At 41.0% G+C, this 16,467-nt stretch overlaps 1 protein-coding gene across 1 annotated transcript in view; it reads left to right on the top strand.

Annotated features, from left to right (window-relative positions):
- The window catches only part of LOC122805256 (adhesion G protein-coupled receptor E5-like), a 330,498-nt gene that overhangs the window by 67,162 nt on the left and 246,869 nt on the right, over positions 1–16,467 (top strand). The window contains exon 3 of the mRNA XM_044075345.1: positions 13,496–13,746. Within this exon, the coding sequence (XP_043931280.1) occupies positions 13,496–13,746 (251 nt within the window). The remainder of the gene's footprint in view (positions 1–13,495; positions 13,747–16,467) is intronic.

The raw sequence follows: 16,467 nt of genomic DNA, 5'->3' as shown, positions 1-16,467 counted from the left end.
GCCATAGTCACATCCTATGGGCCATGTCTCCCCGTCTCCTTTCCAGGAGAAAAGCACCATGTTGTGAAACCCACTGACTATGACTTGATTTTCATTATCATTGAAGGGGGTTCCATGAATGGACATGCCACACACCACCCACAGCACTGACATCATGAACAATCTGCTGCCATAGTCACATCCTATGGGCCATGTCTCCCCATCTCCTTTCCAGGAGAAAAGCACCATGTTGTGAAACCCACTGACTATGACTTGATTTTCATTATCATTGAAGGGGGGTTCCATGAATGGACATGCCACACATAAGTATCACATCACTGCAAAATAACTGTTTCAGATAAAACAGCAAAGGTAGACAGTCAGTATTACTCACTGGGGAATCATAAAGCAGGCCAGAGATGTGAACAACAGGCACGATGCAAAACAAGGAGAGTAACAAGAGCAGCATATCCCCATTTGTGCCATAGCAGTGTCACCTTTGCTCCCCACCAAAAGGACAGTCCATCCTTGTTTATGCCATAACAGTAAGTCACCTTTGCCCCCAGACAAGAACAATTCATTCTTGTTTGTGCCATAATAGTAACTCATCATTGCCCCCACCACAAAGTACAGGCAAATGACCCAGTTTGCTAACAAAACCTCTTTGAAATGCTAAAAGTGCTATCAAAGCACCTGTCCCTGACACATTTGTACATATTTATCATACAGCATTCCATTTTCATATATTGTCAATCATGAGTACCTCTGAAATGGCTTGACAAACAGGCCCATTGCATCAGTACACTTCTAAGTAATACATACAGATAAAAGTGTAAAAGCTATTTTTAAATACATTACAGCATATGCAGTATGTAGGTGACAAAATGGGAGCTAGCTGTGGAAGTTCAGTACTCCACTGTACAGAAATATCCTGGAGGAAAAAGCATTTTTGCAATCTTCTACACATATACAACTCTTTTTACCATCAATTTGGCTAGATACATGTTTGCCTTTTTATAATGGTGTAGATTATTAATGGATTGCTTCTATCTTTATATGTATTTCATAAATGCAATTAAATATCCATGTAGCCTCCATTCTGTTTTTCTTGAATACTTCAATAGCACTTGAGTAGAGAGAAGGAAATTTTTAAAAGACACAATGCTAGGGGCTGCTGCAGCTTTGCTCCATATGTATATGGTACAGGCTGAAGCCATTGCTGCTGGTGTTGATGCCAGTAGGCCTAGTCTGAGAAGGAGAAGAGTCTTCAGGCACAGAACAACTTTTTAGATGCTACATGACCTGGAGATTGTAGAGCACTACAGGGTGGACAGGGACACATTACAAGAACTGTGAGAGTTTTGCCACCCTCAACCCAGAGCCAGAGCCAACTGAGGGGAATCCATCCAAGTGGAAACTAAGATAAGTGTAGCCTTTAGAATATTAGCTACTGGTACCTTTCAAAGACCAAATGGGGACATGATGGGTGTATCACAGGCATCAACATCCAGGATCCTCCACCAGTTCCCGGATACTATGCTCATACATGCCAGTCAGTACACATGTTTTCCTGTAGTTCTGAGGACAGGGCCAGCAATATGCAACATTTCTACCAGATAGTGCACAACCCTGAAATACTGGGTGTCATAGATTGCACTCATGTACACATTAAGGATATTAAGGTGCCACCTGGTGAGCAGGCTACAATCTACATGAACCGCAAGGGATACCACTCCATCAACTGTCAAGTTGTGTGTATTGCCTAGGGAATTATTTTGAATATGTGTGCTGGCAACCCTGGTAATTATCATGACTCCCTTATCTGGCAGTCATCACAGCTGTACCAGGTGTTTGCTGGGGCGACATCCCACAGGGCCATTTACTGGGGGATGTTGGTTATGCACTGGAACCGTGGCTGATGAAACCCATCAGAAATGCACACCCACCCATGTAAGAATGCTCTGATGTGATGCACAAAGCAGAAACATCATCAATCATGTGTTTGGGCTGCTTAAGTCACAGTTCTGGTGCCTAGATACATCTGGTGGAGCCCTGCAGTGTAATTCATGCACATGTATACAAATATTCACAGCATGTGCTATGCTCCACAATCTTATCCTGCAGAAACAGCTGGAGCAGGATCAGCAAGGGAAGGGCCACACATCCCCCCACTAATGCCTAGGCCATCACAGCCACAGTCACCGGAGAACTCAGAGGGAGAATCATCAGCTGCTGTGGGTGCAGGCAGACGTAGGCCTTTGCCTTGGCTAAGATGCAACATATAGCACATACACTGACCACCTAGGGGCCTAGTACCTTTCTCCTACTCACATACATATAGTAAAATTGATGCCAGGCAAATCACACAAACTTTACATCCCCATGTATTGGTTGTGTACTGCTTGCATCAGACAGATTCAGCCCCAAACTAAATGTGTGTCAATTGCTGCATTTGCAAGGTAAGTCCTGAACTTATAGTGCATTCTTTAATAATATTATGTCATATCTTTATATTTCATCACTTGTTATAGTAAGCAAGAAAAGGCTGGAGATTTCTACAAACATTGCCATAACATGTGACAGCAGAGATTTATTTGACTTATATGTGACCATTAGTTATTAGTAGACCTCAGGCATCAAAGTTTCACACAGTCATACCTTTCAAAATTACTGATGGTCACCGCATGCCCACAGTTTAGCACCATATGTTTGTAATGGAAAGTCACTAAAGAGAAAAGTTAGAAAGCAATGATATACATTGCAGTTTCTGACTTCACAACCCTCCCAAGATAAAATGACAGACAGAATACAAAACAAGGAGAGTAACAAGATATCTTCCATAACAGTAACTTCCCTTTGCCTCCCCCTAAAAGTGCAGGCTATGCTTATTTGTGCCATACAACCTGCCCTGCCTTTTAGTTGTTTGCAAATTCATATCATATTATTGCCAGTTAATCCTCACACATTTTAAGGGTAACAATATAGCATGGCTTACAAACTGCCTGTCTTAGAGTACTGGTCAGATAACTGATGAATTACCAGGAAACAAAGAAAGTAAGACAGAGCTTTATCACTGACAACGAGAAAAACTCAAAACTAGTAACAAAACCAGATCCGTTGGCAGGAAGGAATATCAGCTTTATTAGAACAACCAAACTGACTAAGCACTTTCACCCACAGTTGGGCTTCATCAGAGTGAAGTCAGTTTGGTTGTTCTAATAAAGCTGATGTTCCTTTCTGCCAACGGATCTGGTTTTGTTACTAAGACAGAGCTTTATGTTTGCAAGCAATAATCACAACAGGTTATGTGATCACTAAGTGCACAATGTCCAAATATAATAATAAATAGGTTTGGAAATTTAAGCTTAGTCAATTAGCTCATATGAGAACCAAACCCTACACCTTTTGTCTATAAGGCAAATGTCTTAATCATTATGCCAAACTCACTCTGGAAGTTTTTATTATTTAATATTAGTGTATATTCTGCTGCAGTGGTTGTGTGATGAATGACCAGTTCTTTGCTGCAAAGCTGTTTGTGTGGCAAAGAGTAGCATGTCGAAGGGTAAGATGCTGGCGTCCTCTCCTGCCCAGTTGGTGAATCTGGGAATTCTGAGACAATGTTACAATTGCCTCATGTACACGGACAACCCTCTCCTCCTCCCACGTAACACTAACACTTGTGAGAGATGCAGCTATTTAGCCAGACTGGAGGCTGAGCTCTCTCAACTCAGGGCTGGCAAGACCAGGCAGGAGGAGAAGGCAACTACACAGACCACAATACCAGTCTCACATAACTCAACCACACCACTGAATCAAACACATAAACACACTAAGACATACTCGGAGGCTCTGAGTAAAAATTTACCTAAACAGCAGAGGCCTCCAAAGCAGACACCCAAGCAACTGCAAACTCAATACACCACACAAACAACACATAAACAACAAAATCAGTGTGCAAAGCAGTCACTGCCCTTAAGACCAAATACAACACCAAACATACTTGTCATAGGTGACTCCATAGTCAGACACACTGACGTCCCGGTCACCAGACTGAGTAAGGAGAAGGTCACAGTAAGCTGCCTGTCGGGTGCTAGAATCCGCCACATAACGCAAGCACTCAGGTCTCTCAACAGCAGGTACAAGTACGACTCAGTCATTGTCCATGCTGGTGTCAATGACCTGAGATGTACCTCCTTGGACTACATGAAAAGAGACATTGAGGAGCTCTCTGATTATGTAGCCCAGGCAGGTATGACCCTGACCTTGAGCAGTATCCTACCTTTACCTAGAATGATGCCACAATACAGTGATAAGATGATCAGCTTTAATAATTGGCTTAAATTCTGGTGTCATTCAAAGGGGATCCAATGTCTGTCTGCCTGGGATGACATGCTGGACAAGCCATGCTGCTTCGCAAGGGACAGCTTGCACCTGTCACCCCTAGGCTTCCGGATATTGGCAAAGGCTCTTGCCACCCCCATAGTGCCTTTTTTAGGCAAGGCTCAAATTCTAAACCTACCACCCTAGAACACAAAAAGTAAAAAAACTAAGGGTAATGCTGCTCAATGCCAGAAGTCTCAATCTCAAGATGCACGCACGAGGCCCTTCTCAGTATGGAGAACATCGATGTCTGTGCTGTGACAGAAACCTGGTTCAAGGCTCCTGAGAGCACCCCAGCACTATCAGGTTTCACCTCATATCATGCGTTCGCCCCAAAATCCGGACAACACCAAGAAAGGGGAGGGTGTCCATATTCATAAAGGACACCCACACCTCAAGGTTGGTGGCAACGCACGATGCATCGGAGACCATCCAGGTGCAATTAACCATAGGCAAGACTGCTCTGCAATTTGTAGCATGTTACAGGCCACCCTCTCAAACTCAGGAACCTCACATGGCCTTCCTGAAAACATTGGAGGGATAAATGTATCTCCAAACACCATCATACTAGGTGACTTCAACTACCCTAATATAGACTGGGAACACTACTCAAGCCCAAACACTCTAACCCAAAGGTTCCTGGAGTTCATAAACTCAAATGCCATGGAACAACTAGTCACCATCCCCACAAGAGGAGAAAACATACTTGATCTCATCATCACGAACATGGGATCACAATGTTCAACACCGAAGTATACCCTCACTAGTGAGGTCAGATCATAAACTAATCTCGCTGGTGGTCCTCATCCGCCCCACCTGAAATAAAAAGACCACAGTGAAAACTTCTCAAAAGCCGACTTCACACTTCTAAAAACTAGTGTGGTCTCCTTTAAGGCCCCTGAGCCAGTGGTAAACATTACTCAAACCACTGAATCACTTACAAATGCCTTCTACCAGCACCTACAGGACTGCATGGATCAGGCAATCCCAAACAAAACTAAGACTCTTTGTACCAAAGGCAAGCGTCCAGTCTGGTGGACCCCAGCCATAAACAAGCTCTACAACAAAAGGAGGAAGCTACTACAAGATAGAGCAAAATCCTTGAAAGGTAAGACACCTTTGATCATTATAAGTAAAAAAACTAAGAGCTCTCATAAAATCATCCAAGGCAAATTTTGAGAGAAAAATCGCCAAGGACTCAAAAGACAATCATAAGGCCTTCTTTAGCTATGTTAGAAACCTAGGAGGAAACTCCCAGATATGCTCAGAATTAGTTCAAAATGATGTGAAGATTACTGAACCTACACACATTGCCAACATACTGGCTGACAGGTTCAGTGCAAACTTCTCCCCCACCCCTCCCAAAAGGAGAGATATCTATACCAGAGGATTGTAGCCCCCCAAACATCTCCAACGCCCAGGTGAGAACTGCTCTCTCCAAAGCAAAAAACACAGCATCCATGGGACCGGATGGTGTCCCTGGCTGTGTGCTCCACGAACTCATTGAGGAATTAAACCCGCAGTTAGGACAACTGTTTAATCTTAGCCTCACCTCAGGATATGTACCCAAGGAGTGGCGCACGGTGACTGTGGTCCCACTTCACAAGGGTGGTGCCTCCACCGACCCTGGAAATTACCATCCCATTAGCTTGACAAGCCTTATCTGCAAAGCCATGGAGAGGATCATAATGGAACTCATAAATAAAAAGACATAGGGAACTTGCAGACTTTGGATCCAACCCAGTTTGGCTTTTTCAAAGGCAGATCCTGCCTTTTAAACTTGGTTGACTTTTTCAAGACAGTCACCAAGGCCATTGATGAGGGAAAGGCAGTCCATACAGCATACCTTGACCTGGCAAAGGCCTTCGACACAATACCCCACTCAGGTATCATCGAAAAACTCATCAGCTTGAATGTAAACCCATACATCACAAGATGGGTTGCAAACTGGCTAAGTGACAGAACCCACAGGGTCAGAGTTGCTGGAGCCATGTCAGACTCAAAGCCTGTCACAAGTGGTGTCCCACAGGCCTCAGTCCTGGGTCCACTCTTGTTCGGCATCTACTTTTCTGAAGTACAAGCAAATGCAGGAGGGTTATGGCTGACAAAGTTTGCAGATGACTGCAAACTGGGCCATAGTCGAAAACACATCTGACACAGATATCCTTCAGAAGGGCCTCACAGAAACGGATAACTGGTGCCAGAGCCATGGCCTAAAGTTAAATGCCAAGAAATGCATAGTTATACCCTTCGGGAAAAACAAGGTTACCCCTAGCTACCATATAGGTGGCAATCCACTGAGCACAGAAGAAGTCATCAGGGATCTGGGGACCCAGGTTGACAGTAGCCTTTCGTTTGACACTCATGTTGCTAAAGTAGTTAGGAAAACCTTCTACATTGCCCACCTGATCATGAAGGGATTCACATCTAGATCAAGGGAGGTCATCGTCCCCCTGTACTCATCACTCATTAGACCTATGACTGAGTACAATGCCCCATTCAGAATGTATCTGACCCGACACCTGCAGCAGCTGGAAAGGCCCCAAAAGTTCCTCACCAAAAGGATAAAGGGTCTCAAAATATGTCTTATGCTGCCCTACTGAAAGAACTCCAGCTCTATTCAGTCTCATACCGCTTGCTCAGAGGTGACCTGTGCCTGACATATAAGGCCATGTCAAACCCTGATTTGATGAATATGCTTCACCTCAAAAAATCTAGATCCCTCAGAACCACAAGGGCAGGAGACTTAAACCTTGACACGGTTATTAATAGAACGTGCTGGAGGGACAGATTCATCACCCAGAGACTCCCTATGCTGTGGAACAAAATCCCGGTACATGTGAGGCAGAGCACCTCGCTGGCCTTGTTCAAGAGGAATCTTGACCAATGGATGGGGGATCGCAGATATACCCCAGGGATTACTTCAGTGTCACTGCTTGACAGTGGCACAGCAAAATAATAGGCATAGTTTTATTCAAACTAAAGGGGTGGCGAAAGCCAAATAACTATGGGCTAGGCTTATAAATGCCCTTGGGCAGATAGCCTAGTATGAACCTATGAACCTATGAACCTATACGACACCCATCCTGTTTTTTGAAGGTGCATTGGAGTGAGAGCTGAAACTCAGACCTATGTAGATATATCACATGTGTACTAACATTTTCATCAGAGTGAAGTCAGTACTAACATTTTCTTCTGTGTCTATCATAGATTACTTTTTCTCATTTCATGTATTTCTCCCTTTTTTCTTTTTTTCTCTTTTCTGAATAATACTAAAACATTACAGAGAAAACACAATTTGCAAACAAATGAAAATGAGGTTTATGTTAATGAGACCAAACCTGGGAATTGCTCACTGCTTACTTGCATTTAAACCTTCACAGACCTACATGTAACACTTTTTAAGTGTAACCTGATACATTCACCTGATGATATAAGCAATCACAGATTTCATATCATAAACACAAACACTGAGGGAGTGCCTACACAATGTGAGCATCCCTACACAGATCCAACTTTTTGGGATTCAGCAATTCTAATGAGTTCAGAGCAAATTTGCATATTCACCATGTTGACTGCCCTGAATCTACATGAAAAGTCAACCATGTAGCTAGGGAAACTGAAGGGGATCTGAATGTTGACCACAGAATAGAGGGTATTACATGTACTCCTGTTTTGAAACTTAGATCTAGCATACCTCTTCACTGTACAGGTTTTTGCAGAATGTCCAGTTTTTGCCTCAAATTTTAGTCTGTTCCTCATTTTTTTGAGAGATCACTGGGATGATCTAAGGATTAAAGTCCCTAAATAATGACATGGCATTTGAGTTTCATACTTCATAACCTAGAGAAAATTTATTCTAACACAAATCCTGTTATTCTAGCAACTTTCTAAGTTAATAAGAGCAATATTTAAAATGTGTCCAGATTTCTTGTGCTATGAAGCTGAGAGGTATCGTGTAAGAGATGAAGTGGTATGCAAAGCTGTTTGCTGCTGCTGCTACAAACCTCTTGGTCTATCAATTTTCTAAGTTTGCAAAAGCAATATTTAAAAAGTGAACCTATTTCTGGCCCTTTGTCTTTACATCGTTGACTGCTTTGTTCAGATTTCTTTCTCTAAGAGGGTGAGAGGTATGCCATGTAGACTAGTTCTGTGTCTGCATTCAAAAAGTTTACGAATACAGACGGAGCACCAGCAAGCAGTCTACACAGCTGCTTTTTCCATTGTTTAATCACTGAAGACTGTTTTATCTGGTTTATTTACATGTTATTTGGCTGTTTATGCAGCCAATTAGCATACCATGATGTTTAACTGGTGCCCCAGGGGTGCATATCTCTATATGGCACTTACTGAATTCAGGTTTTGCCATGAGCATGTTTACATCATGACACTCAAAATGATTGTGTAAACATTATTGAATCCCGCCCAATAACTATTCATTTGTAATATTTTGTCAGCAACTTACAATATCTCAAAAAACACTCAAGTTATATTTACTGTTAGCAGCATTTGGTTCATCCAGCTGAGAGTTTACATATAAGGCTAAGAAGTTTTATTTATTTATTTATTTTACATTTGTTAACAGGGCTAGTCCACTGGACACAGGTCCATTTTCAGTGTAGGCCGGGGAGAAAAGCTCCACACACATCAATAACATGTAATAAAAAATACAAAGTTTGCAAAGAAAAATTACATTCAAAATGCAGTGAGTCCTAATTGTACATACCTAGCAGACACAATTAGTAAGACAGAGAAATAATACAGTAATAGAGTCACAAGTCTAAAGGAAATAAAAAAAAACATCAAGATCATTGCCAGAGAGATGTGGAAAACAACGGCTTCATAAAGATTGTTAAAGTCTAATCCATAACATCAATCAATTTTTATTATATTGCATGTATTTATACAGTCATAGAACCTAGACCTATCCATTCATCTTGAGGTGTGAGAATAGAAAGGAGAAGGAGAGTCTGGCATAGTGGAGGGTCTAGCCTGGTGTAGTGCAAGAGCATAGCGATTTATTAATGAGATTCAGTTTTAATGATTTTTTTTAATTGTGTGAAGGAAGTGATAGTGTTATGTTACAGGGTAGAGCATTCCAGATTTTGGAGACATAATTTGAAAAAAGGGCATCACCTGCTGTATTATTAGACTTAGTTACTGTGAGGATAAATTTGTTAATGGAGCAAAGAGTTCTGCTACTGGTGTGGAGGTGAAGTAGGTTTTGTAATGCAGGTTTGTTTCTAGTTGATATAAAATTTTATGGGCCAGACAAAGTTGGTTGTAGTATAAGAGTTGAGGAAGTTCCAACCAGTTGAGCTGCTTCAAGGATGAGCAGTGGTGAGATCTTAATGGGGAGTCAGAGGCAAATCTAGCAATTTTGTTGTAGCAGGAGTCAAGCTTAGCTAGGTCTGCTTTTCTAAGGTTGGTAAGAATAGGTGAGGCATAGAAGAGGGTAGAAATAAGGTGAGTGTGGGCTATGGTAGCTTTTGTTTGTTGGGTAAGGAATTATCTATTTCTATAGAGGGTACCTAGTTTTTTGTGGATTTTCTTGATGGTCTGGGAAATGTGAATATCAGATCTTAGATTGTTATCAATCGCTATGCTCAGGAGTTTGGTGTACTCTGTGAGAGAGATAGTAGTTGTGTTACTGGACATGATGTTAAAAGTGGAAGTTGATGAGGTGGACCTAGTGTTTGGTTTTAGCAGGGTTTAGAATGAGGTGGATATTGGATAGCCATGTTTCAATAGGGAAGAAAGATTCCTGAGTTAATGTGTGAAGTTCCTGTAGTGAGGAAGCTGCACAAATTAACATAGAATCATCTGTGTATTTGATGACAGATGCATTGGGAGTGTAGGAATGGAGCTTATTGGTATAGAGGGTGAAAAGCAGAGGGCCTAAAATAGAACCCTGGGCAACACCAAGAGTAACTGGAGGAAGGGGAGAGAGTTCTTATTTCCACAGCACTGCTTACTGATGACCAGCTAAATAGCTTTGGAACCAGGCAATGGAGGGATGAGAGAGTCCTAATTCGGATAGTTCTTTGATAAGAATGTCATGTCTAACCATATCAAAGGCCTTTATAGGTCAAAAAAGGTGGCAGAAACAAATTTACCATTATTTCTATGAGAGTTTACTGTACTGGGAAGGGCAATAAGGCAGTGGTGGTACTATGGAAGGGTCAAAAGCCATGCCGGGTATTTGACAGGCCCTTGTGTGTCTGTGCAAGTAGTTAATCATTTGGAAATGTATACACTTTTCAAGGATTTATGCTAAAGGATATAGAATTGCTATAGGTCAGTAGTTTGTAAGTTCTGTGGAGTTTCCTCCTTTATGTAGGGGGATTATGTGAGATATTTTCCAGATTTCTTGGACAGTAGCTTCTGAAGGGATCTGTTAATTAGGATGGCTATAGGGTAGCCAATACATCAGCAGCAATTTTTAGGAATTCCGCTGGTAATTTTTCAGCAGCCAGAGTAGTGGGCTTTAATTTTTTGAGGTAATTTTTTTATCCTTTCTGTAGAAACTGGCTGGAATTGGAAGGAAGTATTTCTTATGTGAGTAGTGATAGGTTCAGTGGATGTGTATGTGTGTGTTGATTTTTTTCTGTTGGTTGGATGGGTCAGTATTGTTTCATTAAATAATTTATTAAATTGAGTGAGAATGCTGTCTGAGTTATTTATTAAGGTGGGAGAGGGAGTACCTGTTTTGCCTGGTAGTAGTAATTTGTTAATGGCTGCCCAATTTTTTTGAGGGTGATTTTGGTGCTAGATTGGAAGCCTGGAGTAGTAATTAATTTTGTCAAGTTTTACTAGTTTCTTAGATTTTATTCATAAGCTCCTGATATTTTTGTTTTGCAGCTGGGGACTTAACAGTGTTCCAGTGATCCCATGCTTTATCTCTGGCTTTGAGGAGGGATTTGGTTTCTTTGGTAAGCCATGGAGTGGGATTAGATCTGGTTCTTATGGTTTTGGGAGGGGCATGAAGATCTAATACATTTAAAATGGTGGTATTAAAGTAAGTCACTCAAGTGATGCAGACATCCTATAGAAAGGCCTCGCTGAGACCAATGTCTGGTGTCAAAACCATGGCCTTAAGCTTAATACCAGAAAATGCATCATCATCATCCCCTTTGGGAAAAACTAAGTTCCAACTAATTACTACATCAATGGGAGCCCATTGAACACTGAAGGTGTTATAAGAGATCTGGAGATGCATGTTGACAGCAACCTCTCCTTCGACCACCACAGTACCACTGTGGTCAGAAAGTCCTTTGATGTGGTACATCTCATTACCAAGAGTTTTGCATTCAGGAAGAAAGAGGTCATCATCTCTCTCTAGTCTTCCCTCATTAGGCCAATCATCAAGTATAATGCCCCATTTGGCATGTACCTCACTAGACACATGCAACAGCTGGGAAGGCCACAAAAGTACCTCACAAAGAGGATCCTAGGCCTTAAACACATGTCCTACATGGACAGACTCAAAAAACTCCAGCTATTCTGTGCCTCATAGCGTCTACTAAGAAGCAATCTCTGCTTGACTCACAAAGCCATGTCTGACCCAGCTTTGTTAGAAATGCTATATCTAAAGAAATCCAAATCCCTCCACACCACATGCTCCAGAGACCTCAACCTCATTACCACAATCAACAGAACATGCTTGAGTGACAGGTTCATAACCCAGAGACTGCCCATGCACTGGAATAGACTTCCATACATGTCAAGCAGAGCACCTCAATGGCCCTCTTCAAGAGAAATCTTGATGAGTGGATAGGAAATAGAAAGTTCACCCCAGGGATAACTGCAGTGGCTCTGCTTGATAGAGGTACTGGGAACTAATGTTGGGTGGCATGACGTCAGGGCATTAGCCTAGTACACACCTATGAACCTATGAAGTAACTGCCTCATTTAATTCCGGGTATTTCATCTGGCTGGGCAAGCAAAGAAAGGATGCACACAAAAAACAATCAGTGGAGAAGGAGGGTACTATGAAAGGTATGCAGAGAAATGTTAAGTTAGTTAGAAGATACATGCAGAGAAGGTAGGGGTGATATGGGGGTGGTGTTTAGTATTAGTAGCTTAAGAGTTTTGACAGAAAAGCCAGGAAAGTTATTATAAGAAAGAGGGCTTTAAAGGCAGGTTCTGGTTGGTTACTAACTACAGCGCAAATGGCAGGTACACAGAACAAGATTTATTTTCTGACTCTTAGGTATAGTTAAAGTCAGTGAGACCTATGCTTATCCTTTGTGGTAGTTACCTGCTGTTTACGAGTGAGCTGGTGGGAAACCATGTAGTGGACTGCCAAGCTGGGTGTTTGCAGGCTGTATTACAGGGACCCCGAGTGTCACAACTGGGTAATGTGACACTTACTTCTGAATTAAATAAAAATGTCCGTGTTTCTTTGTTGTTGTAACCACCAGAAGCATTGTAGCAAATGGTATGCACTGAGTAGCAGAGAGATATTCTACCAAGTTCTACTTGGTTGCTGAAATATTTAAAAGACCATGAAATTTATGATAATATAAATAAATATCATGCAAGCAACAATTAATATCTCTTTACATGCACTAGACAAATGTCAAATATCAATGCAGTTAAGTTTGCTATTGTAAAAGCTTTAAGATGAACATTTTTAATACTTTGTATGTAGCATAACATGGTCTTGAGAGTATTAATGCAAACATGAGCAAGCAATATTTAACATCTAGAGGTGTCTTTAGGAGGATAACTCCAAAAATACATACAGACATCACCTGGCTATAATGAGTTAATAACTGTATAGACATCTGACATAATTTATTTGACTGATTTTTATTTATTAATTTATGTATTTATTCATTTGCTTGTCTGTGCTTGTTTTATTATTCATTTGTCCCTTTGGTTTAGGGATATTTTCAGTGGAGAATGGGAGAGGAAAAGCTCCAAAAATAAATATGTATCATTTTTAACTGACTATGATACTGCAAGTCATTGTCATGGCTAATGTAATTATACAATTACTGCTTGCATGCTGAAAGCCACTTAATTTCATACTAGTAAACTGATTTCAACAATAAACTTAAAAAAAGACAAAACACTGTGAATTACTTTTGACTTTTAACATTTTATTAACATGGCAATTTATTTTTAATAGCAGATTATGCTGTTGCTGCACTAATTACATATGAAGATATTTCAACTAATATGCAGCCTGAAAGCGGTGAAGGAATATATGAAGAGGAATATAAAACAAATGCAGATGATCACATAAATAGAGACTACGACAATGAAGACTACAAACTGCAAAAACTTGAATTAGTCTCCAGAGTAATAAGTGTGACAATCAGTAATATAAACAGACATAGCCTAGCCAATCCTGTAAACATAACGTTTAAAGATTTACAGGTAAATCAAGTTAATCTGTTCTTAATATGGCAGAATGTTGTTATTTTCTGAACAGAGATTATAAATGTAACTACAAGTATAAAAAATATCCATTGTGTCAATGAAAGTCTGTGGAGTTCTTATAAAATATATTCCAGATATCTTTGAAGTGGTACATCATTAACACTAAATGAATAACTAACTCCACAGGGTCACTGAAATATCAAACTATATCACCACCCTTTCCTGAATGGTGAATGCTTCTGATTACATTATGAATACTTGACTGCCAACCATCTGATACACTGACTGATCAACCATAACTGCTCAATTCACAGCTTCCTTAAAAATAGTTACACGGCAGTTCAGCATTTTTTTTACTTTGTTTTCTCTTTTTTGTTGGGGGGGGGCAGAGGACATGCCAATTGCATTCCCAGAATGGGGAGCACAGAACTGGTATTCCAGAACTGTCTTCTAAAAAGAGTATCTGCCAATTTCTGTTTCATTGTTACAGCACTTGCAGCAGTTTCAATTTTATTTTTAAATATTTTTTTGTGATGGGAATGCGTAGTATACATTAAGAGATGGTTCTAAAACTCTCTTTCTGATATGGTTCCTAGAATCTGTCTTCTAAAACATCTGAAGATCAGGAGAAATTTCTGTGCCAGAGAAAAATGTAGGATATGTCTGCTTATTGCAGAAATATATAATGTACATGTATTGTAATACATGTTAAGGATTGCTATGCTATCCATTGTACACACAGTATATTTTGCAGTCTTGCATATAGGCATATATGAGTGTCACCGCAGATGTATAGGTGTAGTATTAAGAAGCAAGTAAATGGAAGCCTCAAACACTGCTCAGGTTCTGTTCATATATTTAGCACATATATGGTTGGTAATATATTAGGCTAATCTATGACTGGATGAAGGTACAGTAGCCACACATGCAGCCCAGTGAGGTGCACTGTACAACTGATTTGTCTCATCTCACTGAGTCACATAAACTCATGTGAGTAAGTGGAACAAATGAAAGAAAAAATTAGCAATAAGGTCATACCTAAGTGTACAGAATGTTTTTCAGGGTGCTAGACTGTAAATCTGCAGAAGGAAATAGGCCTATTTACAAGAAAAATGGTTTAGAAAATAAGACAAAAAGCTGTCATGCCAGCACTATTGCAGATCCAGAAGAAGAAGAGGGCTTTGTGAGTGATGTACATTCAAGGTACTATACACTGAATTTTGCTCAGGAAAAAAAAACTAATTTGCAATTATGTGCTGGAACAAGTTATTCACAGTGGGCAAGATTCACGAAGCCTCTGTGTAAGAGTTATAACTCATACACGGAGGCTGCAGTTAAACGGAGTGATGTCAGCATGCTTTGCATATTCATGAGAGCATGCTGAATCACAGCTAAGGCTAACACGGTCCATGTAAGACAGTAGGGGGTGTGTCCGTAGGCCGAGCCCTGTAAGTGGACACGCCCCCAGAAGAGTAAAAGTGCCCAAAATAAACACCCACGACAGAGTCCACGGAAATGTGAATAAACACAACACAACACATGCCCCCACAGACTATGAACAGAAAACATATAAATAAACATGTTATATATTTTTTTTAAATTGTAAAAAAGTTTAACCGTGAGTGCGCTCGTTTGCGCGGGCGTGCTCGTAGCGCAGCTACAGTTAGCAGTCAGTGGGAAAGCATATAAGAACTAAATATCCAAAGTAAGCCAGGAAGCAATAGCGTAGCAGTAGAGATGTTGGCTGAAGGGCAGGCATTCATGGTTCGAGCCCCCACAACACCAATTTTTATTTTTAGCAAAATAAGCACGAAACAAGTCCCTGACAAATATGTACACATAAAACCACATTTTATGTAAAATGTAATGAAATAGATCATTTATATTGAAGAAATGTGAGGTAACAAAAGAATAAAAAATGCCAGATGTGCCCATAGCTGAGCTACAGTTTAACAGGGTGAGTGCATCTGCCCGTACGTGAGCAGTAGTTTAACTGGTGCAAAATGAGTGCCTGTAGCTAAGCAGTGGTTTAACATGCTAAATTTAAGTGCCCCTAGCTCAGCTGAGCATAATATGCATGCCGATAGCCAAATGAGGCTTAAACTAGCATACCCCGTTTTCGCGGAGCTGCGCATCGTGCAAACAAGCTAACCGACGGGCAACGTTGAGCAAGCCGTATCAAAACTGCCTTTACAGAGACACACCCCTCAGCATGTCTAGACAGTCATGAAAAATAAAAAGCAGTGGCCAGGTTTGAACCCAGGATACTATACACCATAGTCAAGGTACCAAACCACTAAGCCATGACACCAGTACCTAAAAATGCAATAATAGCTAATATATAGGAATGAATACAAACTGGAGCATGACAATGCAGGTTTACTGAAGTTGATACAATTCCAAAATGGCCAATCACAGATATGTGCAGGAAAAACGGACTATATAAGCCCCATAGGCAGGAATACACAGCATAAACGATTGTAGAACTGAACTGCAGGCAAAATGACAGGAGTAGGAGAGGGTAGTTGCTTTCGAGCACAGAGGTGGGGCGTTGAGGAGTCCAGGTACATGGTCTGGCTCCTAGTCCACAATCATGAGGCCCAACTCATGCAGGGCCAGGTCCTCTGGGGAGCATACAGAGCTGAGGCGTGGGACCGGTTGGCTCATGATCTCACCAGTGCCACAGGGATTCCAAGGACTGGTGAGCAGGTCCGTCAC

The sequence above is a fragment of the Protopterus annectens genome, chromosome 6.part1 (genome assembly GCF_019279795.1).
Source record: "Protopterus annectens isolate FY-2018-M chromosome 6.part1, PAN1.0, whole genome shotgun sequence".
In the NCBI taxonomy this organism is placed as follows: Eukaryota; Metazoa; Chordata; order Ceratodontiformes; family Protopteridae; genus Protopterus; species Protopterus annectens.
Note: the sequence above shows the minus strand (reverse complement) of the source record. Positions and strands in the feature narration are given on the sequence as shown.